The 23,717-nt window shown below is 54.3% G+C and overlaps 2 protein-coding genes across 5 annotated transcripts in view; one reads left to right on the top strand and one right to left on the bottom strand.

The window, feature by feature from the left end:
- The first annotated feature begins 500 nt into the window (after positions 1-500).
- Positions 501-7,346, top strand: UTS2 (urotensin 2). The gene is made up of 4 exons (XM_045858746.1): positions 501-603; positions 2,931-3,041; positions 5,782-5,825; positions 7,236-7,346. The coding sequence occupies exons 1-4, from the start codon at positions 501-503 to the stop codon at positions 7,344-7,346; spliced, it is 369 nt and encodes a 122-aa protein (XP_045714702.1).
- A 2,274-nt stretch (positions 7,347-9,620) lies between these two features.
- PER3 (period circadian regulator 3) overlaps positions 9,621-23,717 on the bottom strand; it is a 40,891-nt gene continuing 26,794 nt past the window's right edge. For 2 of the 4 annotated variants that reach the window (XM_045859349.1, XM_045859352.1), the window contains 9 exons: positions 20,738-20,859; positions 20,329-20,502; positions 18,901-19,146; positions 17,742-18,370; positions 16,188-16,281; positions 13,839-14,022; positions 13,179-13,329; positions 11,118-12,194; positions 9,621-10,785 (listed from right to left, as the gene is read on the bottom strand). In XM_045859349.1, the coding sequence (XP_045715305.1) occupies positions 12,111-12,194; positions 13,179-13,329; positions 13,839-14,022; positions 16,188-16,281; positions 17,742-18,370; positions 18,901-19,146; positions 20,329-20,502; positions 20,738-20,859 (1,684 nt within the window). In that variant the 3' untranslated portion in view covers positions 9,621-10,785; positions 11,118-12,110. The remainder of the gene's footprint in view (positions 10,786-11,117; positions 12,195-13,178; positions 13,330-13,838; positions 14,023-16,187; positions 16,282-17,741; positions 18,371-18,900; positions 19,147-20,328; positions 20,503-20,737; positions 20,860-23,717) is intronic. The other 2 variants (XM_045859350.1, XM_045859351.1) reach the window with 2 other exon arrangements.

The raw sequence follows: 23,717 nt of genomic DNA, 5'->3' as shown, positions 1-23,717 counted from the left end.
CACACTGTCGCTCTGCGGGCACGGCAGCCCTGAGCCCACCACGGCGGTTCACTCTGCACGCACGAGAGAGAAGAAAGGGCAGCCCCGCACGTCCTGTGACACACGCTCCGTGTCACTTGGGCTGGGACTCGCACAGTCACCTCCATCTCGGCCCCTTCAATTAGGCCCGAATCTTCCCTTTCCCTTGTGACTCATTGCCCTAGGTCACCCTCTCGCCAGATTTATAAACCTAACTGTTCTCTCTCTGTAATATCTCCTTCGTACACTGGGCAACAGGACAGTGAATTTATGGTCTATGAGTCGTTACCTTGAAAAATTACATCAATGCAAAGTGATTGCCTTTTGGCCTCCGCAGCCAATAAATCGATCTGATTTTTTTTTGGGAGGGGATGGTGTGAGGTCACAGGATAGTATATAGGGTCGCTGATCAGAGCCCGAGAGGCACAGCTTGGAAGTTCTGGACGACAGGAGCCAGGCGGGAAGGCTCTGGGCCGTCAGTCATGTACAGGCTGGCCTCCTGCTGCCTGCTCCTCATGGGGTGCCTGCGCTCCCTCTCCTCCCTCCCGGTTCCTGACTCCAGGGACGAGCCCCTGCCGTTCCCAGGTAAGACGGATCGTCTTCCCTTCCATTAGTCGTGAAAGAGACTGGGGTCTTCAAGCTGGGGTCTTCAATGCCATGTTCGAGGGAGGAATGGGAATTCTTGCTTAAATGGCATCTCGTGACTAGTCCCAGCTATGCAAAGTTAAGGGCGGGGGGCTCACGGCGCATTTCAGATTCGGGGATGGAGACAGTTTTTTTTCTCTCTAATATGTAAGAGGAGGAGGGTGGCAGAACTGCTTATCTCGCGTCACTTCCAGGATTCCAACTTTTGGTTTTGGTCCGTTTTTTTGATGTTACAATCCGAACTAAATGAAAAGCATTATTTTAGTTTTTATCTTAAATGAACTGTTTGAATGTAGGAGTTGGTATTTCCCATGGTGGGTTTAAAATATCTTACTTTTATCCTCTGTTACTTTAAGTTGAAAAGTAATCACCCGACATGCGTTGTACGGAACAGAGCCGCACAGCACCAAGTTCCCAAGCGGCCGGCTGGGGCAGGGACGTCCCAGGTGTCTGAGCTCACACCTGGGGCTGGGATGTCCCAGGTGTCCGCGCTCGCTGCTCTTTTCCTTCTGGTGCCTTTTGCGTTCTGCTCAAGCCTGAGTTGGATTTTTTTTAATAATTTTTTTTTTTAGATTTTATTTATTTATTTTCAGAGAGGGAAGGGAGGGAGAAAGAGAGAGAAACATCAATGTGTGGTTACTGGGGGCCGTGGCCTGCAACCCAGGCATGTGCCCTGACGGGGAATCGAACCTGTGATACTTTGGTTCGCAGTCCGCGCTCAATCCACTGAGCTACGCCAGCCAGGGCGTCTGAGTTGGATTTTTAAAGAATGCATCAGCCAAGCACACACGTATTTTGCTATGGCCTCTTAATTCAGTTTAAGAAACGAAAAAGTTGATGCTTAGGTATTAGGTTCCATAGGCACTTTTAACTGGATTTGACCTTTAACTTTGGGTACTTTTGGACATGTTTCTTTAAGAGGACAAAAGCTCTTCTAAGCCACTGATTGTCACTGCCAGCCTCCAGGCTGCCTGCCCAGCAGCTGTCTGATCGCTGGCAGCACTGCCGGCCCTCGCTGCTCTGCCGTCCACTCCCGGAGCCCCCGAGCTCAGACACGCAGTCACGGTGGGGGCCGGACCAAGCGTGCGTGAACTTGACCGGCCCTCTCCTGTTTAAAACAGACCAGGGGAAAACACAAGATGAAACCGAGGATAAATATTCAGCTATTGCTGTCCTCTTCGAAAATTTCCATGTCATTATTATTGTGATTTTAACAGAAAGAGATGACATAATTCCTTTTAAAAAATAAAAATAAATAGATAAAAACCTAGATGAAATGAGTATAGCATCTCACCCAAATTCTAAGCAGGCGGCATCTTACCTTCGAGTTTTGGCCTGGATTTCTTTTTCTCATTTATCTGTTTCTCCATAAGCGATCCTTCATGGAGTAAACACTTACACGTGGCCACGTTTCTTAGATGCACACTCACTAACACTCTTCAGGAACGCCGTGCGTGTGCTCAGGCGCCCTTGTAATGGCTCGTGCGCCGCCCTCCGACGCAGGCTGGGCCGAGGGCCCGCCGGCCGTGAGCGTGCGGGGTCGTAAGAGCCCGGGCACCTCCGGTCTCAGCTGGCAGCACCGGCCACGGGAGACGCCGGGCCCAGTGTGCACCCTTACACGCGCTTCCCGTGCGCCGTGCGTGCACCTTCCCGGGGCCTCCCCGGCATCTTCCATGCGTCCTTTACGTACCAAACATCGCACATGCCTCCCATTGACCAAATTTCACACCGGAAATGCGACTATCGAGCTCTTTAAAGAGTGCGTTCAAGCTGACTCTCGTCTGGTAACCACTGCGCCTCGCTCTGGAAGGCCGGAGAGAGGCGATGCCTTCTCACCTGCGTCGCAGGAAGAGCGTGATCTTTCAGAAAACGAGTCCTTTCCTTTCCTCTCCCCTCTTACCCCCCAAGCCTCCAAAGGCAAGAGGCAGCAGCAGGTGAACAGGCTGAGGAACGGTCCCTTTTAAAAAGTGGAGACGTTTTAAGACGATCTGATGGCTCAGAGCAACCCTCTGAGTCAGGCAGCGGGCGGGTCAGCAGGTCACGCAGGACGCAGGGTCTGATGAGGGCCATTCCTCCAGGTCCACTGTCCTCTCCTGTGACCTACCACTAACGGCAAACCACCGACGGAGCATCCGAAGTTTTTCTAGTATGATCTCCTTGTCCTCGGTATCCCTGCCCATCCCCCACCCCCCATAAGACAAGAGGGAACAGAAAGAACTAACTCAAGAGTGAACTGTGTCACTAACACGCGTCACTACCCTGCGCAGCACCTGATGGAGGCGTGAGACCAGCCCTGGACAAGGCGGACGGAGCGTCCCTTCTGCGGGGGCTGCTGGAGGCGTTAGGGGCAGAGACAGGGGACGGCCTCGGGAAAGCAGGTAAGGGGTTCTGGTGGGTAGAGGTTGTCCGATTTACGGCTCCTGGATTTCCTCTCTGTTCTCTCCTCTCAGGCGAGGCCAGCCCTGCTCTGGCACATAAAGATGAGCTAATACAGTAAGTGAATTACCCAACACTCTCTCCTCCGGGCACAGGGCCTCCTGCTGCCATCTTCTTTCTTCTTTTCTCGGCCACTGCTTGCCAGCATCCTGCCGTACTTGGCGCCTGAGGGACTTCTTTTTCTGTGTGGACTTTTATTTTGGTGGGGGAGTGAGGAGGATATTATGCCAGTTTCTAATAAGCACAGTTTTAAATGCTGGTTTCCTGTGCACTAAAATCTTAAACACGGTGGTTTTTCTTTCTGTGTCTTCATCGGTACATAAGAACGATAAAGGTACCGACCTCATAGGGTTACGGTGACAAGTCAGTGAGAAAAGGGAAGTAAAAAGTCCAGCGCAGCCACGTACAAGGTAGTGGACCAAGTGTCCGCTTTTGCTCCGGGCAAACCTCCGAGACACCATGTTTTCAGGTCCAGACGCTGCAATGAAGCAGACGCTGCAATAAAACAGGTCACAAAAGAAAATGAAATTTTTGCTTTTCCAGTGCATATAAAAGTTATGTTTGGCTCTGGCTGGTGTGGCTCAGTGGACCGAGTGCCAGTCTGTGAACCAAAGGGTCGCAGGTTCGAATCCAAGTCTAGGGTACATGCCTGGGTGCCCGGGAGGGGGTGTGTGAGAGGCAACCGCACATTAATGTTTCTCTCCCTCTTTTTCTCCCTTCCTTCCTCTCTCTAAAAATGAATAAATAACATTTTTTTAAAAGTTATGTTTACACAATACTGTATTCTATTAACTGTGCAAACAAACAATGTAGATAGCTTACTTTAAAAACATTTCATTGCTAAAAAGTGCCGACCCCCATCTGAGCCTTTGGTGTGGAGCCTTACAAAATGTATTTCTCACATAATGAGACCTGAGAGTCGAAATGACTCTTTGAGCCACGGGCTGCAGCACGGGTGTTGAGCCAGCAGTCAGGAAAAAGACACAAATCTCTGTCCGTCGCCATCAGAGCTCTCGGGTGACCAGGTGCGCCGTCGGTGAGCAGTCATATTCTAGAAGGAATCTTTTTCTGAGCAGCCAGCCTCCATCGTGGGCTTCAACTATTCCGTGAACCACGTAGCGGTTCGGAACAGACGTGCAGTCATCCAGTCTTTGTCTCCCCTTTACAAAGCACAGGCAGAGGAGATGGGGCATCACTCCTAACAGCCCTAGGATTTTTGGATGGTAAATGAGCACGAGCTTTAACTTCAAGTGAATTAGCCCCTAACAAGTGAGTCAGCCCGTCCTCTGGAGTCTGGCATTGCCTTTTCCTCTCTGGCTGTGAGAGTCTTAGATGGCGTCTTCTTCCAATACAAGGCTGTTTCTTCTGCATCGAACACCTGCTGTTTAGTGTAGCCACCACCTTCATGAACCATCTTAGCTAAAGTTCTGGATGACTTGTTGCTGCTTCACCTTGCACTTGGAGGTTATGGAGAAAGCATCTCTCCTTAAACCTCACGAACCAGCCTCAGCCAGCTTCAGGCTTTTCTTCGGCAGCTTCCTCACCTCTGACAGCCATCACGGCATCGAAGAGAGTCAGGAGCTTGCTCTGGACGAGGCTGGGACTTAAGGGAATGCTGTGGCTGGTGTGATCTTCTATCCAGACTACTAAAACTCTCCAAATCGGCAATACAGCTGTTTTGCTTTCTTGTCATTCATGTGTTAACTGGGGTTATCACTATTAAGTTTCTTCAAGAACCTTCCCTTTGCATTCACAACTTGGCTGACTTTGGTGCAAGAGGTTTATCTTTTGGCCTCTCTCAGCTTTTAACATGCCTGCCTCACTAAGCTGCATCATTTCTAGCTTTTGGTTTAAAGTAGGAGACCCATGACTTCTTTTCAGCTGAATTCTCAGAGGCCACTATAGAGCTGTTAACTGGCCTAATTCAATACTGCTGTGTCTCGGGGAACGAGGAGGTCCGAGAAGGGGGGTGGGTGGGAAACGAGGGCCGGTTGGTGGAGCCGTCAAAACACAGACACATTTAAGTCACCAACATATGTGGGTGGGGCTTGTGGCTTTCCCAATGACAACAGTGACATCAGAGGTCACTGACCAATACAACGATAACAGAAAACTTTGGAATATTGGGAGAATGACCGAAATGGGACCCAAAGACCTGAAGTGAGCCAATGCCGCGGGAGAAGTAATGCCAATCGCTAGACTTGCTTAACGCAGGGTGGCCACAAACCTCCGACTTGTAAAAAAAAATGCAAGGTCGGTCAAGTGCAACAAAGCACAGCCCGATAAAACAAGGTCTGCCCGCATTTCCCCCAGCCCCCCCAGGCTGTACTCCTCTAAGCAGGGATGCAAATACCTGGGAGATTCTGGGGGGGGGAAACACAGAGTCTTTCAATAGACAGTTGAAGAGAGAGGAGTTCAGTTTGTTATAAAATATTTTTGATCGACGACTGAGCTGGTACGTGGTTGAGGAAAACGCAGCGCCCTTTGTGAGCGCTGTTGGTTAAGGACAAGGCTGCCGCTTACCAGCCTCCAGGCAAACGCCACCGCAGTGCGACAGGAGGAAGGAAGACCAGAAACCGGACACAATGTAGTGACATTCTAGTTGGTGTGTTTTCAATAAACCAAGCATGAAGTGGAAACCATAGATCTGATGATGAATGGTCTCCAAATACTGTTTTCCAGATCCCGGCACCGACGTCTCTAACCCGAGAGGGACGACGAGCAAGGTGAGTGGCCGTGAGTTGGGTGAAAGAGGGGACATGCTGCGCCTTCACTTCCGAGACCCTGTTCCCGGATTAGACCAGAGATCCTGGTAGAAGCCGCGCCTCAAAATAACTGGCCGGCCGTGGTTATTTCAAAGCAGTGAATTTTTCCAAATTCTAACTCCCATACAATGTGATGGGGAGAGAAACTGATCCAGTGCTTGTTTTGGATAAATTATTATAAAAGATAAAGTCCCTGCCCTTAAGTTTGTCGCCGCTTGCCGTCCTCACCCGCCGCCTCCGCACGTGGTCGGGGACCCGCTGCTCCGGGGAGAGGCTGAGCCTCAGACCCACCCCCAGCGCCCCAGGAACCCCAACCGGCAGCTTACCAGGGGGCCCGGGACCGTTTCAAACCGCGGGTTGAGAAGCGCGGCCGGGTAACAGCCAAGGTCAAGGGCGGGCTCGGAACCTGGAGGCGGAGCATGCGCAGGAGCGAGCAGAGCAGGAAGTTGTTTTGGGAGAAGCGAGAGGGTTGCCGCGGGGAATGGTGGATGCTATCGAATGGTTAGAAGTGAGGCACAACCAGTGGGGGACTCGGAATGCTACAAGAGAAACCTGTTCTTGCTCATCCCCCCCACCCCCACCCCACCCCACCCCGAACTCTAACTTGGGGGTTCTCTGGGTACGCCAGTCCCACGAGCTGGGCCGCGGCCGAGCGCCGTTCCAGCCTCTCCTGTCCTGGCCATGCTCCGAGCCCACGAGCGCATGGAAGCCTGGGAAGTCATGACATTAGCTTATTTAACTTCAAACCCAACATTTCCCAAACGTTTTGATGAGAAGCATGTTTTTCGGTGTAGTACCCATAATACCCTTGTAAGAATACGCTCCGGAAGCACCGTGTGCTGCAGCTGGAGCACGTGACCCGAGGTGGGGGGGGCACCCAGTCGGGGTGGTGTGGCTTCTGCCTGTGACTCATCAGCACTTATCATTCAGACATTTGTCGTCTTCTCAATAGAGGGATCGTGGTTAAAGACGCTAAAACCATACGGGTGATTAATCAGATTTGCTCATAAAATGCTAGGATTAAAAAAAAAAACCCCAACAAAACCCCAAACCAAGGTTCCAGGAAGTTAACTTCAAGACAAATGAAAGACCTATTTGATATAGAAGATAACAAATGTCCAGAACTTGTCACTGGCAGGTTATTTAAATAGAAGTAGGTTGGTGAGCATCTAGGAAAATTCGGGGCGATCCCAGGGCTGAACAGACGGGACGGACCACCGGGCGGGGTGGGCGCCCCGAGAGTCCACACCTGGGGCTCCTGGTGCGATCAGACCCCAGAGAACGGGAGGGAGGGAGTGATGTTCCTTTCCCTGTAGGACTCTGCCTCCGCGGAGAATCCATCTGTTGTTGTCTGTCTGGCTTCGGTTTCAGGCGTTCTCCGGACAGGGGCCCAACGTGCTCCTGAACCACCTTCCGGCCAGAAGCAGGAAGCACAGCCAGCGCGGGCCCCCCTCTGAATGCTTCTGGAAATACTGCGTCTGAAGTAAAGCGAACATCCACGAGTCGGCTCAAAACCCACCGTCTTAGAAAACTAAAGACGGAAAAGCTTGCACACGGTCTAGAAGAAAACGCTTGGCAAACTACACCCGGCTCGTTATTATTTGGAAAATAAATCCTCTATGTTTTGCAAATATCATTAGTGGTTGTTTTTACTTATAAACATATCCTAGAACATGTAATTCTTCCTCGCATCAATTTATTTTTAAAGAATTCTCTGAAAACTTAAAAGTAAATAACCGAAGCAAATGCTAAGGAAAAGTCATGAGTAAAATTTAGCTAAAAGAGTTAAACAGTACATCATTTATTTACTTTTAAACTGATTTAAAAAGATTTTATTTTTAGAGAGGGGAAGGGATGGAGAAAGAGGGAGACAAACATCACTGTGTGGCTGCATCTCACGGGTCCCCTTCTGGGGAGCTGACCCAGCCTGCAACCCAGGCGTGTGCCCTAGACTGAGAGTCAAACCAGCGACCCTTTGCTTTGCTGGCTGGCCCTCAACCCACTGGGCCACACCAGACAGGGCCAAATCATTTAAATAAGCTACATTATCTCAGCCCTTAAAAATGACAATGTACGTTATTACCCAAAAAAAAAAAATCAGTAACTTGGAAAAACCGCTCCAGCGAAGGATGCCGGAGGGTGGGGGACAGGCTGACTACCCCTCAGTGTCTGACGAGGCTGCTTCCCGGGCTCCGACCCCCTCCCTCGGCTAACCCCAGTGCTGAATGCGTGGGAACTTGAGCCTCCTGACATGGGACCTTGTTCAATCTCGGCTCCTGTGAGCTTGCGGGTCAGTTCACGTCTGCCAGGAAAGCACCTGCACCACCGGTTCCTTGCAGACAGCAGGCAGCGGAGGTGGGATTTAAGAACAGGCAATGGGAGAAACGGCCTGGTGTGTGCGTGCACTCCTGCACATCCTGTCCATCCATCTCTGCGAGTGTAGCTTATATACAGGCTGGGCAAAGGCAGGCGTGCAGTGGTGAGTGCACGGAACACAGTTTATTCTTGTATTATTATTAGTTACTGTACTGGCTTATGTCATGTCCTCACTGGTGACTGGTCTTTCTCCACTGGAACACTGTGAACCTACTTCTGCCCTCCCCCCATATGTACGGAACGCACAGCATGAGCAGGGAGCTTCCGGCACAGGGCCGGACTGAAATGTGAGCCTCCCCACCACACTTCGCACTCACAGCGTCGCCACTCTGGAGGGGTCCCGTGTCGGGTCTGCACCAAACTGCCGCCACGCAAATTGGCACTGACCTTGTCGACAAACATCAGAAGTCTCTGACAGAGCACAGGTTTGATAAATCTTCGCTGTCCTTCTTGGAGATACCGAGAACCAACCTGCAGACAGGGATACTGGAAACTCAGAAGACGGACGTGGCACCCTGGGGACACGCTCCCATGACGTGGCGTCTCGCACTGGCGAAGTGGAGCCTTGGAGCCGCGGGACCGCTTCGCATTCGTGACGCCGGAGAGAGCCGAGGGTGGCGTTCCTGTTCCGTGCACACAACCCCGAAACCGCTCCCTCGTTCTACGACTCGGGGCTGCTTTTCCGAGGGACAGGGCCCTGGAGCCCGATGGCTTGGTCCCGGTTCCTGCTCCCAGCGCACTCAGCCGGAGAGCCCCGGGCCAGGTTCTCCGACTCCGTCGGCCGGGCATCCCCCTCCGTAACATGGGGGTCAGGGCCCAGCTTCCCACGGGGCCACGAGCATCGCACAAGACAGCTCCCGGGAAGCACCGGGACAGCTCCTGCGAGGGGTGCACATGCCACGGACCCTGGCTGTCCTTTTCTTCTCGGCATGGTTGTCGTTTTGTTACCGAAAGGCGCAGATGATTTGAAAGGGGTTTTTACTTAATCTTACTGAATTTTACTTAAAAATTCCTGTTGGTCTTGGGATCTTGTTTCGTATTTTGAGATTTTGTTGCTACCAGTGACACAGACATTGTGTGACACAGGTTCACTACGGAATCTTGAAGAATAATTTTGATAACCGATTTTCCTAAATTCAGGATTAATATTAGTATTAAAAATATGCACGTACGTTCAGGACCCATTCAACTCTTCAGCGCTGAGGGGAGGATTCTGGAAACGCCGCGTGGCCCACGCAGGCGCTCACACACCGGTGACGCCCATGCGGAGTGCTGCTCAGCCCGCGCGCCGCCCAGCCCCTCGCCGCTGGACTCCCGAGTGACACCAGATACACGGCCTTGGCAGAGGTTTGTCGACACAGTGCGAGAGAATGTCTCGGGTCTCACATGTACATGGTTTATTTATTGTTTTTACTTAAAAAGATAGGTAATTAAAATATTAACAACCATTGAAAACAAGTGGATTCACACAGCTAATTGTATGTTCAGTTGAAACACAAACTTCATTTGATTAAGTTTACCTGGTGAATCGTAATGAAATTTCACCCAATCGCAGAAACGATTCCATTCACACAGTGTTCTGTTTTTCACAAATCCTGACCTCTTATCCAGGAAAATACAGCCTTTTGGGCAACATTTATGTAAACATTGAAGCCTACGGTACACGTTGTTATTACCAATCTCTACGGTCGTGAACACAGAAGTAAATGAACCCGAACAACCGAGGGGACGGCGGGGCGCAGCCCCCGTGGGGGGCGGCGCTGGGCCCCCTCCCCGCCGTCAGCAGGCAGGGGGGCGCAGGGGGACGTCGAGGTCCAGCCTCTTCACACAGCGCTGTCCACCTGCCCCAGCCCGAGGACGACACTGGTCTGAGGACTCTGCCTACAGCGAGCACCGGCTTCCGACGAAGCCTGGGGTGGCGTACACGCCACAGAACGTGTGCTAAGGCAAAGGAGTGAGCACATGTAGATCACACACACACCCAGAAAGAATGGAAGAGAGCATACACTGTGACAGGACATACGTTTCTCTCTCACAGACACACACACACACACACAAATGCAGAGTGACCCCTGGCAGCTACGTGTCCTTTCTGATTTGTGCAAATCCAGAATTTTATCACTACGGAAGGTCACCGTGGTTCTATCGACAGACAATATCCAGGATGATTAATTTTTAAAAATTTGATTCTTTCCCCCCCATGAGAAAAAATAAAAAAATTAGCACATAAAACAACACAAGGAGGGCTTCAGAAATCACTGAACAATCAAGGTGGAGTAGAATATGAGTTCTCTATTTGTAAAATAGCAGTATTTGTTTAATATTAAAAAAGTCCCAAGAAATGTCACAGGCAGCATCTGAAAAAGGGGTGACACCTGCAGGCGGGACTGCCTCCCAGGGAACGACTATCTCACGCGCGAGTCTGAGCTACACTGAGCAGCAGCCCCAGAGGTCACCGCGGACAGCAAGGTCGCTTCTCCGAGTCACTCTCAGGGCGCGTCTTTATAAAAAGCTATAAATCTTGAGAGGAGGAGGAAGTGTTTTCCTAAAACAAAGTGAAACACAACAACAGAACAGAAAAGTAAGTTAGCTGGTGAAGATAAGAGTTTACCGTGACCACTATTTCCTTCCGTTTCCTCTTTCTGAGCCCCGTGGGCGCAGCCCGCACACGCCACCCCAAGTCCGAGCAGGACGCGCCACCTTCTGCAGAGCGCAGGGCCTAACGGGCCGGGGAACGACCCGGCCACCCCTCACCAGTCACAAGGACGGCCATGCAGAGAGCTCGGGTCTGGGGGGTTCCGCGCCTACCCCCGCCGGCCCTGGATGGCCGGGCCCCCGCGGACCCCTTCTCACTGTGCGGCCCCGCCGGACACTTACCGGCCTAAGGGCAAACCAAGGCGGTGCCAGTCAGGCCGCGGGCAGGGTGGAGACCTTCTCGGTGTACATTGGTTGAAAAGAAACAGTTAACTATTAATTTTGGTTTAAACGCATTTAAACAGACACATAAAAAACCAGTATTAATTTTTACCAAACTTTTTATAATCATTTTAAAAACACACACATTAAAAAGGGAAATGTCGCTGGTTAAATTAGAAGCTCTTTTGCTTTAAGATGACACATGCAAAAGCTAACTTCGACTCCCCAGGGGGTAAGTTCGTTGTCAGTGGACCGATTTTTAGGACGAGACTCCAGGTTCCCGCGGAAGGTGGAGCGCCCAGGGGAAAGGCCTCTCTCTGCGAGACAGAGGCCGCGCTGCCCCCTCGGAGCGGGGCCCCGGCACCAGCGGGCTGCACGCTCTAACGCGGGTGACGCCGAGTGGCGTGCGTGCTGTGAGGAAACCGGGGCGTCTGGGGCCGACGACGGAGGGCGGGCGGCCCGCGCAGACGCCGCACAGATTCACGGGGCCGTGAGGAGCAGCGTGTGGCCCCAGGCGGGACGGACGCCCTCACCTTCCCCGACAGGGAGGTGACTTATGTGACAGCGGAGCACGATCGGGGGCTGAGGGCTGGCTGGGGCTCTTTTCGGCTCTTTTTCTCATGAGAGTGCATTTTGGGTGGCAGGTGAAACAAGGTTTTGCTGTACACGTACCTTCTTCAAGTCCATCCAATCTCTTTAGAAGACGGCTAAACTAGGAAAAAAGCCTACTGACAGCTTTAATACATCAGGAACAGGGAAAAAGAAAAGACTATGTACAAAGTCTGCTTCGGAAAAAGGGCGTCTATGAAAAAGTCAGGAGGGAAAGACCTTAACAGTCGACGGTGAGGCCCGGCTGTTTGTGAGCCGAGCGCGGGCGGGCGGACGGGGGGGCGCGGAGAGGCCCCGCGCCTGCAGGTCCCGCGGAGGCGGCACCGCCGGCCCCCCCACGGCCACTCAACTGCTGTCTTCTGCTGGGTCCTCCCCACGGGGTCCTACAGCACCAGCGACCAAATCTCCGCTTTTGCAGGTGACACAGCCCTCCGAGAGAGAACGAAAGCAGGCAGGTTACTCAAGGCGACGCCACCCACAAAGGTTCAGAGTCAGTAAAACGCTGGCCAAACCAACCACGCCCTAGTCCCCCACCGACTCCGGTCTGAGAACCTCCATTACGGCCCGTCCCGTGTTATTAAAGGCAAACAACGGCACCTTCTTAAAAGCTCTTGCTTTACGTTGTTTGGGGTTCCTTCTTCCTGTACCCCCCTACTCAAACACCAGAAAGACAGTGTTTAAAACAGAGACGCGGAGCGACCAGCCCAGCTCCTGCGCTCCGGAGAGACCGTGTCCAGCCATCCTCAAGCGACAGGCACGCATGCATTCCCGTGCCCTGTTTAGCCCACGGGTCTCACACGCCTTTTTTGGATGCCTGCCTTTCTGTCTGCTTCTTTTAACTTCACTCATCCCCTCCCATCACTGTCACAGCCATCACCGCAGACCGACCCGGGCCCGCCAGCAAAGGGGACCCTCCCTGGACGGGCTGCTTGCACCTGGGCTCCCTGTGAAGCCCTCTCAGGGGCGGGAGGCCCGCCCGGCCCCTGGGGAACCCCCGCTCCGTGCGGATGCTACCCTGGTGTGAAGTGTTCGTCCGAGTTTGAACTCTCTTCAGTCACGCATGCGGACCTGAGATGCGAACCTCCTGCACCACCCCCGCCCCGGCCCGTCTCGTCTCAGAGCAGGTGTCTTTGCCCCTTGCGGCCCCGGATACTCCCAGAGGCGGGGCCAAAACACGCCTGTAGTCCGAAAGACCGGCACTGAGAGCCGGCGACCTGTGCGACCTCACGCAAAGTCTCTAGCATCTCCGCTCCTCGCTTCGTGTTCACCGGGGAAGCCGGGGAGGCAGCACCCGGCACGGCAGGGGCTGTGCGGACTGAACTTTTCAGTGGGGCCACGCCGTGCATGTTCAGGGCCCAGGGCCCTGCCCGGCCCCAGGGGCCCGACCGGTGCCAGCTAGCGCAGCATGCTCACCTGGGTGTCCATCTCCTGAGGGAGGGTCTGGCTCCGGATCCAGGAGTGCACCCGGGCCAGCTCCTCCCTCTGTCCGGGGGAGAACTGCGGCTGCCGCTGCCTCATGCCCTCCAGCTTCTCCAGGTCTTCTCTCAGCACGACCTCTGCGACCCTGAAACCAGACGGACACACAGTCCCGAACAAGGTCCCCCTACGGACGGATGGCCGTTCTTCTTGGTCTGGGACGTGCTCTGCACCCCGTCAGCACACACGTCAGAAGCAGCCGCGTCGTCTCCCCGTGCCGCTGGTGCAGCCGGAGCTGTCTGCGGAGAGCACCGCCCGGAGCGTGCAGGGGGCCGCGGGCTCTCCCCTGCAGCACCCCCCGCCCCCCGGGGGGAAGGAGACCCGGAGCCCAGGAGGAGGAGCCCGCCCCGAGGTGCCGCCTGGGAAGGCGCCGTCCTCCTCCGCGTCCTCGCGCCTCCTGCACCCACGTGCGTGCGGCGCCCCCGCCCTGGCCACTGCCCTGAGAAGTCACTCGTCGTTGGACTTCAAGTGAGTGAATCCGAAAGTACAGTTCCCCCAGAGCATGTACGAGAACATTCAAAACTCACTTTGTGTTAAGAGACATCTAAGAGACCACTGGAAGCCCCCACCCAAGTGGGTCTCTGAAGGCCCCCCTACCTCTCAGGCAGCTGGTACGTCATGAGGACGCCCTCGGGGGTCCCCTTGATCATCCTCCAGAGGGACTCGTCCCCTGAGCAGGGGAACGCTGCGTCTGCCCGCACGTCCTGGGACTGCTGCCCCTCCCGGGTGACGTCGGAGGAACGGTCACTGCTCCCGAGGCACACGCTGCTCTCGCTGGCCCCTGTCAAGAGCCACCACCGAGATGAATCAGGAAAGGCCCGTCGGGGACTGGCGTGCCAGGCTGGCCCGTTCCTCAGGGACCACAGCCGCGACCTGACCCTCGTCACCTCCCAGCGCGGCCGTCAGCCGGGCAGCCTCCACCTGCGGTTCCTGGATCGGCCCCAGGCTGCTTCCTCGGCCCCCTGAGCTCCGCCCTCTCACAGCACCCCCAGAACGGCTCCATCTCGGCTTCCCGCCCCCCCCCAAATCGCCAGTGCCTCAGCTCCCCTTTCCCACTGGCCCGTCCACGCGTCCACCTGCAGACCCGGGTGGAGCCCTCGCCATTCGGCTCTGGGTCACCCACACCCACAAAGCCACCGTCACGAGGACGGCACACGGGACCCATTCTACGGGAAATCCCCCGTCCCCAGAAGGGGCACCAGAAAGCCTGGAACACTCCTGCTACAGGTCTCTGTCATTCAGGATCGCATCAAACACACGACACTCTCAGGGGCACCTCCAGTAAAACGTGTGTGTGTGAGGCCTGCACACAGGAAACTGCAAACGCTGCCGACAAAAACGAAAGACCCACGTGAATCAGAAACGCATCGCCAGGAGGATCAGACTCCACACCCGCAGGGCGGTGATTCCCCCGAAACCGCCAGCCGGCAGACTCAGCACAACGCTCATCGAGTCCAGCAGGGGGTCTTTTTTGTTTGTTTTGTAGAAACCAAGAACCTGATTCTACAATTTATACGGACAAAAGACCTAAAATTTTCAAAGTTTCATTAACATAAAAAACACTTTGATCTTCAAAACGAGGCCAAAACAGAAGAATAAAGCTGGAGAACTGGAGCCACCGGCGTTGGAGACTTGTCTGAAAGCTGTGTCGGAAGAGTGGGGGTTGCCCTGCCGCTGGCCGTGAGGGTGAACGGAGCGGGGCCGTGGTGACTCGGAGGGGGCAGGAGCAACCGGCTGGTTACCCCCCACTGCGCACCGCCTGCAGAAGTCACCGAGAACGGACCCCAGCCCTAACCCTGACGGCCGGCCAGCGCTGTGCAACGTCCCAGGCGGAGGCCATCCCGGTGACGTCCGGGAAGACGGAGGCTTCTCAGAGGGGCACACAGGAGAAAAACTGACCCGCTAGGTTTCATGAACACTAAAAAACACTTTGGTCTTTAAAATGAGACTAAAAATAAAAGATAATGAAAAGGCAAGCCACACACAGGGAGAGAATTTTTGCAAAAACAAATACTTGACAGAGGACTTACGTCCAGGATACGTACCGAACTCTTACCACCCAGGAGGAAACTAACTCCCCTAAACGGGCGAAAGACCAGAACGCACACGACGACAAGAAGGACGCCGTGAGACACTCAATGCCGCTGGTCACCAGGGAGATGCAAGGGGAAACCGTGGGGTGTCACCACACGCCCCGAGGGAATGGGTGAGCTTAGACGACCACGGGCGTCCCCGGCGTCGGGCGTGCCGCAGCGGGAGCGCTCCCTCGCTGCTGACAGGCATGCAGAACCAGAACGGTCTGGCCGCGTTGGAAACGGCTGGCAGCGTCTTGTTAAGTTAGCCGTACACACGACCCAGCCACTTCCTCCTGGGGCATTCGCCCCAGAGAACAGAAAACCCGTGTCCACAAAACGACTCAGACTAACATGTTCATCGCAGCACTGAGAGGCCACACTGGAGACCCGATGTGCACCACCCGGTGGGCGGCCAGCCACACGGTGTCCCTGTGCTCGGCGGGGAAAGGAGCAGGCCCCGACGGGCAGTCAGGGCGGAGCTCAGCGGCACTGTGGGCCCTGAGGGTCCCGACACAGAAGGCCGGGTGCTGGGGGACTGCATGCCGTGCGCCGCAGAAACACCCACACCCCCGTCCCGGGAGGAGAGCCAGGGCAGGGGCCGACCCCACGGTCCCGGGAGAGCGCCCCGGGGAGGGAGGCGCCCCCCCACCTAGCGACTGCCGTGGTGGGGGCCCTAGCACATTCGTTTCTCAGAGATCTTGTTTTACACGCCTGAATGTGGTGCCTCTCGCTGTAATAAACAAACAAACCCAATAAAGCTCGTGAGAAAACAAGGAGGAAAAGGGAAACCATCGGTGTGGAGACGAGGCAGGCCATCCTCACGGCGACCCCGGGCAGCAGGGCCTGAGGACGGTGTCGTTCGGACCCCTACCTGACGCCGCAGAGCCGGGTCCGGACTCCCGGGGAAGGGGCAGGGCGTCCGCGGTAAAAGGGTGGCTCCCCCTGCCACCGTGGTCTGTGACGCACTGCCAGAAAGAAAGAACACGAGAAAAAATGGTACCAAGTTACAGAGTAACAGACAGAGCTTGCACTTCACACACAGAATGCCTGTAAAACTGAGGTGCTCGACAGTGTCAGCCTGTCCCCAAGAATGTGGCCCAAGTTCCTCCGCACACGGAGTTCAGGACCCTGTTTTCATGGGCACTCACTGCGTGCTGCAGGCCCCACAGCAGTGCGCACCGATGCTCGGTCGTTCGGAACGGATGCACCGAACGATCCGTGTGTTCTAAGCAGTGTCCCCCCCTAGGAACACAACCGCAAACCAGGTTGTGAGGTCCTATGCCCCGGAACTCACACTGCTGGGGGGTGGGGGATGCCCTCCACAAAGACTAGTGCGTTTAATCCTCAGAACAAGCTGTGAAGTGTTAGTCTTTCCCTTTTTCAAGCAGGGAAACAGAGGCAAAGACAGGTTCCACAACCTGCCTACGCTGACCCGTCCGCTGCCAAGTGGCAGGGCTGGGATCTGAACCCACGTCTCCTCCGCGGCCCAGGATCTGCTCCCTGGGACACGCTGCCCGGCCTCTGGTTTCTGGCAAGCGCACTAATGGCAGGCTTTCGGAATTACACATATTTTCTTCATTTGGATGTGTTTAAAAAAAAAAAGAAGGGCAATTATACCCCGAAGGGAAGACTGAGAGTAACTCTGGGTAAGTGTTCACACTCGTCTTGGATCCTGTTCCAAAATGTAACCAGGAAACCAGAGAATGCCTTTTTAGGTAATAGGATGAAAAGTTAAAAAAAACTGACCAGGGGGTAGAAGTGGGAGGGAGGTGGGGAGGACCGGGGCAGGGGTGTGGACTGGGATGGGAGTAAAAGGCAGAAAACTATACTTGAGCAATTAAAAAAAAAAAACAACAAAAGCTGACCAAAACAATTGCCCGTTTTTGGAAACGACACGTACAAACGTGGAACTACAACCTGCCTCCCTCACCGACGAGCACTGACAAACCGCCGTCTCCTGCCCCTCCGCACAACCGCGGCCCCGCAGCCGGGCCCCAGAAAGGGAGACGGCTGGATTCCTGTCCTGTCGCTACGGCTCACTCCTGCCTCACCAGGCCACGCCCTCAGTCGCAGGTAAGGAAACGCATTTTACAGACAATGAACGCGGTAAGCGCGATGCGTGGATGTCAAAGTTGGGAGGAGGATGAAACTCAGACCACACAGAAAACGGGGGCGCGCTCTGGGAGAACCACACACAGCAGCATCTGAGAAACCGACCCGGCCGCTCTCTCCTCCTGGACCTCAGACCGGAGCTGGGAGGGCCTGGGGCCGTTCCCGTGGGGCCACGGCGGCTGGCGTGGGGACTGTCCTGCTCGCAGGCCTGCGCAGAGCCCAGCGTGAGAACCTCCTCGATTTCCGTGGTTTCCGCAGTCGCGGGCCGACAGCACGCCCCTCCCCCTCCGCTCTGGGCACCACGCCCCCTCACCTGCTCCGCAGACGCGCAGGACCCGGGCGGGTCCTCCTGCAGCAGGTCCAGCTGCAGCGGCGAGCTGCCCCTGGAGCTGGGAAACGGGGGCTCGTCGCTCTGGCTGTCCCAGGGCTGCCCGGCCCTCGGGTCAGCGACCGGAGGTGGTGCTGCTGCGTGTGGCGCCGCCGCCGACACCGAAGGTGGGGGTTCAGAAGGGCCCGCCGCTCCCGGGAGTGGACACGGAGAGAAGGCTGGTGCCAGCAGATGACAGGCCACGGGGTCAGGCAGGAAAAGGGTCACGTAAGGCAACGGGACAGCTGGGAACGGCAGCCTGGGCAGAGAGTCCAGCGCCGTCACGGAGGCTGCGTGCTCTCTTCCCAGTGAGGTCACGGCGGGCAGGGGGAATGCCGGGATGAGGTACGGGGCCTGGCCGGGGGCTGCCACCGCAGCCGGGAGCGACAGGCCAGGCGTGTGGAGGGCAGAGGCGGGGGCCGAGCACCAGGGCTGCGGGTTCTGGGCGTCCGCCCTGACGGGGGCACAGCAGGCGTCCTTAGAGCACTGGCCGTCGAGCGGCTCTCGCAGCTTCTTACGCCTGTGCTTGCCCTTCTTGCAGCCGGCCGGCCGGGCCTGCCTGGAGGCTGGGTCTCCTGGGGGGACAGAGCGGAGGCACACGGTGGAGGCCTAACCACCATGGAGGAGGGAGGCTGCCTTGGGAGGGCAGGGGTGGGGGTGACCGGGAGATTACACCACCAACTGTCTGCTCAGGGACTGCGAGCAGCTCCGGGGAGACCAACAAACTCCCTAAAAATAAATCGACGCCCTGGCCGGTGAGGCTCAGTGGATTGAGTGCTGGCCTGCAGACCAAAGGGTCGCCGGTTCAATCCCCAGTCAGGGCACAGGCCTGGGTTGCGGGCCAGGCCCCCAGCAGGGGGCGTGTGAGAGGCAACCGCATATGGACACTGCTGTCCCCTTCTTTCTCCTTCCCTTCCCCCTGCCTAAAAATAAACAAACAAAATCTTTAAAATAAAACAAAATAAAATAAAATAAAAAACTGATGCCAGCATCTCTCCGTCCGTTCCTCATCAGTTGCACAGCCCCCACCTCCTGGCACTGACAGGCGACTTATAAACCTGACGGCCACAGGCAGGAACGGGATGCAGTTCAAAGACGTAATTACCTTGAACGTAGGAATCTTTAGCCTTGCCTCTGCTTTCCTGCTGGAGATAGGAGCTGTAGGGGGACGACAGGATCTTCTCCCGGAACCTGTCCACGTAGTTCTGCTCCTCCTTCTGCGTGTGGGCCGACAGGACAGCCTTCGTGAGCCCCACGCGCCTGAAGTCTTCTGCGGTCAGCGGGGGCGCCGGTGTGGGGGGCGCCCCGGGCTCACAGGCGGCGCCGGCTTCCTCGGCTGGGGTCGATTCTGCTGGGGCGGAAGAAGAAAGATTTAACTGCAGTTGCTAACGACTGTTTGCACTTCTTCAGTTTTACCAACTTAGCAACCCTTCAGTAAGTTTTATGAAGTTATTACAACAAAACACTTCCTCAACCTAGCGCACACGTTCTAGGTAACTTTCCCACCTATCTTTATATTCTTTGTGCACCTGTCTATTCATTTTATAGAACTGTAGTTCCTGAATTCATGTATCCATTTAAATCTTGCTTTTATTGTAAATATTTTCCTATCTCCCTAAACTTTTCAAAATGTTCCTTTTTATCGTTGAATTTATTTCTTAATCTGTAATATATTCATGTGGTTCAAAACTCAACAGGCTCCCTCTGGCTCATCAGCAACACCACCCGATCTCACAGCGGCTTGTCCCTGGCCTCTCTGCCCACCAGCCTGCAGCCCGTCAGCGCTGCACTCCCCCTCAAGGGGGCGCTGTGCGGGCCACAGAAGGGCGGCTTCTGCGAGGACCACGGACAGGGAGAGGGACAGGGTGACAGCCCAGCACATGCTGACGGACAAACCGTGGAACGCAAAGGTGAAGCAGAGCTAATCTGAGAACCTGATGTAACGCATCTGTCCGTGTTTTTCCTCACCCACCAAATTGTGATGGGTAATAAGTCAAAAGAATAGGAGGCGGTAAAGAGGAATAAAAAGGAAGTGTCTGAGTTATTTACCATGTCATTATATTGTTAAATGCACAGAGTGGTCCAACACAAAAATCTGTGTGTGTGTGTGTGTGTGTGTGTGTGTGTGTGTGTGTGTGTGTCTGCAGAAACACACAGACACACACGGCACATCTGGGCCCAACCACGAAGTGCGAAGCGGACGCCCTCTCTCAGGGTCAGCCGTCCGGCGGCCTGCCCGCATGGGCTGCGGCGACACTGGCCGAGGGCTCGCCGCTGCGGGCAGGGTTCCGAGTGCTTCCCATGTGTCAGCTGATTTGACTGACAAATGACATAACTAAGAAACAGAGTCTAAAATATGTGTGTATATGCAACCAACATAACAACACGCCTCCCAAAGTACTCCAACTGAATTAGAGAGAAAGTGTTTGTAATGTGGAAGTCACTGCTCAGCCGATGGTCTGAACGACTTTCATCTCCCCACAGCGGCGCGTCCAGCGTGCAGGCTGTGTGAGGCCCACGGGCGGTGCGGTACCTGGCTCCGGCGGGGGCACGTGGACCATGGTGCTGCTGTAGCTGCACTGGCTGATGCCGGAGCCCAGGCTCAGCGCCGCGGCGGGCAGGCTCCCTGGGGCGCGCCCCTCGGCGTCGGCGGGCCGTCCATGAGCAGGTGCTTCCGGCGGAGCTGCGGCCGGGAGCTGGGAAACGGCTGGGGACAGAACCACACACAGTGAAGAGAGTAACTCCCTTGCTAAAACGCGTCTGAAAGATGCAGGCAGTGGCAACTGACCAATGACAACCTACGGACCAGAACGAGGGCTCGGAACTGGGATCGGCCGAACTACAGTGCAAGAATTAATGCCACAGAATGAGAGGGAAACCGAGAGAAATGGGGGGCTCTGTCCTAATTCTCCTCCTCTCGCGACGAGAGGCACGCCTGCTACCTTGCAAAGCCTGGGCGTCGTCTGCCCTGTGCTGCTGTCTGTCTTCCTCCGAGGACGACGTGGTGTTCGTGCAGGATATGCACTTCCTCTTCAGGGCCGGGATGTTGTAGCTCCTCAGGTACCTGCGACAACGCACTGCGGTCAGGCAGTCTCACCTGGCCCTGACTTTGTCATCAACCTGTCTGTTTTTCTTAACGCCACTTTGGTTTGGGATAGACTGTACTTCCTCTTAAAAAAAAAAAAAAAAAAAGGAGCCCTGGATGGCATAGCTCAGTGGATTGAGCACGGGCTGTGAACCACAGTGTCGCAGGTTCGATTCCCAGTCACGGCACATGCCTGGGTTGCAGGCCATGACCCCCAGCAACCGCACATTGATGATTCTCTCTCTCTTTCTCCCTCTTTTCCTTCTCAAAAAAATAAACTATTAAAAAAAAAAGGAATACCTCTGACATGTAACACTGTGTCGGTTTAAGGTGTGCAGCACGCTGACACACGGATACACGGTACCACGACTGCAGACGCAGAGACGGACCCCCTCACACAAGGCAGTGTGTCACCGTGTGTACTCGTTCTACTGTGCATCACATCTCTGCGGCTTCTTCGCCACTCGTTCTCAGTTCCTTCCCTTAAACACCATCACACTTACCCCCATGCCCAACCCCTGGTGACCCTCATTTTACTGTTTTTTTTTTTTTTTTAAACACACTTAACTTTTTTAGATTCCACATATGTGCTACCCTAAGAACAAGACTCTGTTTGACTTGTCTGGCTTATTAGCACACCGTGAAGTCCAGCCACACCGTGCCAAGTGGGCGATGTCTTCCTTCCTCGTGGCTAATACTCCACTGTGTGCAGACCGCACTTTTTAAAATCCACCTGTTGATGAGTGTCTGGGGTGTCCCCACGGCCTGGCTATCACGAATACCGCTGTGCTACACACGGGAGCACACGTGTCTCATCAAAACCCCGCTTCCGTTTCCTCTGGGTCCAACCCCGAGGTCGAGCTTCTGAAGTGTACGGTAGATTCCTTTTTGGTCTTGGATGAGCCTCCACACTGATTTCCACAGTGGCTGGACTAACTTACATTCCCACCCACACTGTGTAAGGGTCCCCTTCTCACATCCTCACCAGCACCTACTGTCTCATCTTGCTGCCGATATACCCACTCTGAAAAGGTGTGAGGTGATAGCTCGTTATTGTGGTTCTGATCAGCATTTCCATGAAGATGAGAGATGTCGAACATCATTTCGTGTGCTGATCGGCCATTTTGATGTCTTCTTTGGAAAAAATGTCTGTTCAGTTCTACCCATTTAAAAATCAGATTTTTGTTGTTGCTGTTGTTGACTGATTCCTCTGTATTTTTTGGATATTAACCCCCTACCTGCTATAGGGTTTGCAAAAATCCCCATTCTGTAGGTTGTTTTTAAATCTTGTTCTTTTGCTGCGCAAAAAGCTTTTGCGTTGGGTGGAGTTCCACTTTGGGGACTGCTGTTGTTGTCTGTGCTGCTGGCACATTAGAAATCCAAGAACGGCCTCAGCCAGCTTCTTCCCCATGCTTTGTTCCAGGAGTTTTATGGTGTCAGGTCTTATGTTTTAGTTTTTGATCTACTTCGAGTTCATTTTTCTGAGTGGTATTGGATGGGGTCGAACTTCATGGTCTTGCATGCGTTTCTCCAGTTTTCCCAGCATGGCATGTTGAAGAAACTACCCTTTTCCTACTGGGCGTTCTTGGCCCCCCCGTCAAATACCAGTTGAACACATTACAGGCGCGTCCGTATCGGCATCTGCACAGGGCACCGATGTGCAGGTCTGTGCGCACACTGTCTTTACTGCTGCAGCTTCGTAGTGTTGCTTGAAATCTGGACGTGTGGCCCCCCGGACTTGTCTTTTTTTCCCTCAGGATAGCCTCAGAGTCTTTTGTGACTCCACACAAATTTTAGGGCTGTTTCTCCCACTCCTGGGAAGAATGCCTTTGGTGTTTTGATGGGGGCCGCACTGAACCTGTAGGTAGCTTGGGCCACACTTGGCCATTTTAACAATGTTAGTTCTTCGTACCCATGGACGCGGGATGTCTACATTTGCTGGTGTCTTCTTCAATTTCTTTCAGCAAAGTCTTGTAGTTCCCACTGCACAGATCTTTCACCTCCTTGGTTAAATCCATCCGTGTGTGTGTTACGGTTCGATGCTGCTGTGAATGAGGTGACGGTCGTCATTTCCCTCCAGGGGCTTCGCCGTCGGTGCACGGGACGCGGCCGACTGCTCGGCTGCCTCTGCACCCGCCGCTGCACCTGCCGCTGCACCGCCGCCGCCAGGAAGCTCCCCTGTTCTCTGACGGGCTCCTTGGGGCCTCCCGGATGTAAGATCAGACCGTAGCAAACAGTGACAGTTTTACTTCTTCCTTTGCAGTGTGGATGCCTTTTATTTTTGGACTTTTAGTGTTATACTGAATAGGAGTGGTGAGAGTGGGCACCCTCGTTACTGATCTTGGAGAAAACATTTTTCCTCCACTGAGGATAGTGCTAGCTGCGCGTCTGCTGTTTGTGGCCTTTACTGCGTCAAGACGTGCTCCTTCTACATGCAATCTGTAAAGGTTTTATTTTTTCACATCATAAAAGGATGTTATATTTTACCAAATGCTTTTCCTACATTCTGGGGATGAACCCTTGCATTCCAGGGATAAATTCCACTTGCTCATGGGGCATAACCCTTTCAATGTGCTGTTTAATTTGCTAACGTTTTGCTGACAGCTTCTGTACCCGCATCCACCAGGACTGTGGACCTAGTGCTCTCTTCCTGTGGTGCCCTCACCTGGTTCTGGCACCAACGCAGCGCCGAACTGAACGCTCTCTTTCTGGAGCGCCCGTTATCCTCATGTTGGCCTTGTGAATGGTATCTGAGCGTTCTTGTAGGGTTCGTTCACTTTTCAAAAATGTTGGTTTTTTCTCTTCTTCAACCGTGATCATTTCTACATTTCTATCTT

This window comes from Phyllostomus hastatus, unplaced genomic scaffold (assembly GCF_019186645.2).
Source record: "Phyllostomus hastatus isolate PE091 unplaced genomic scaffold, TTU_PhHast_1.1 phas_scaffold_182, whole genome shotgun sequence".
Taxonomy (NCBI): domain Eukaryota; kingdom Metazoa; phylum Chordata; class Mammalia; order Chiroptera; family Phyllostomidae; genus Phyllostomus; species Phyllostomus hastatus.
This window is presented reverse-complemented; position numbering and strand designations above follow the sequence as displayed.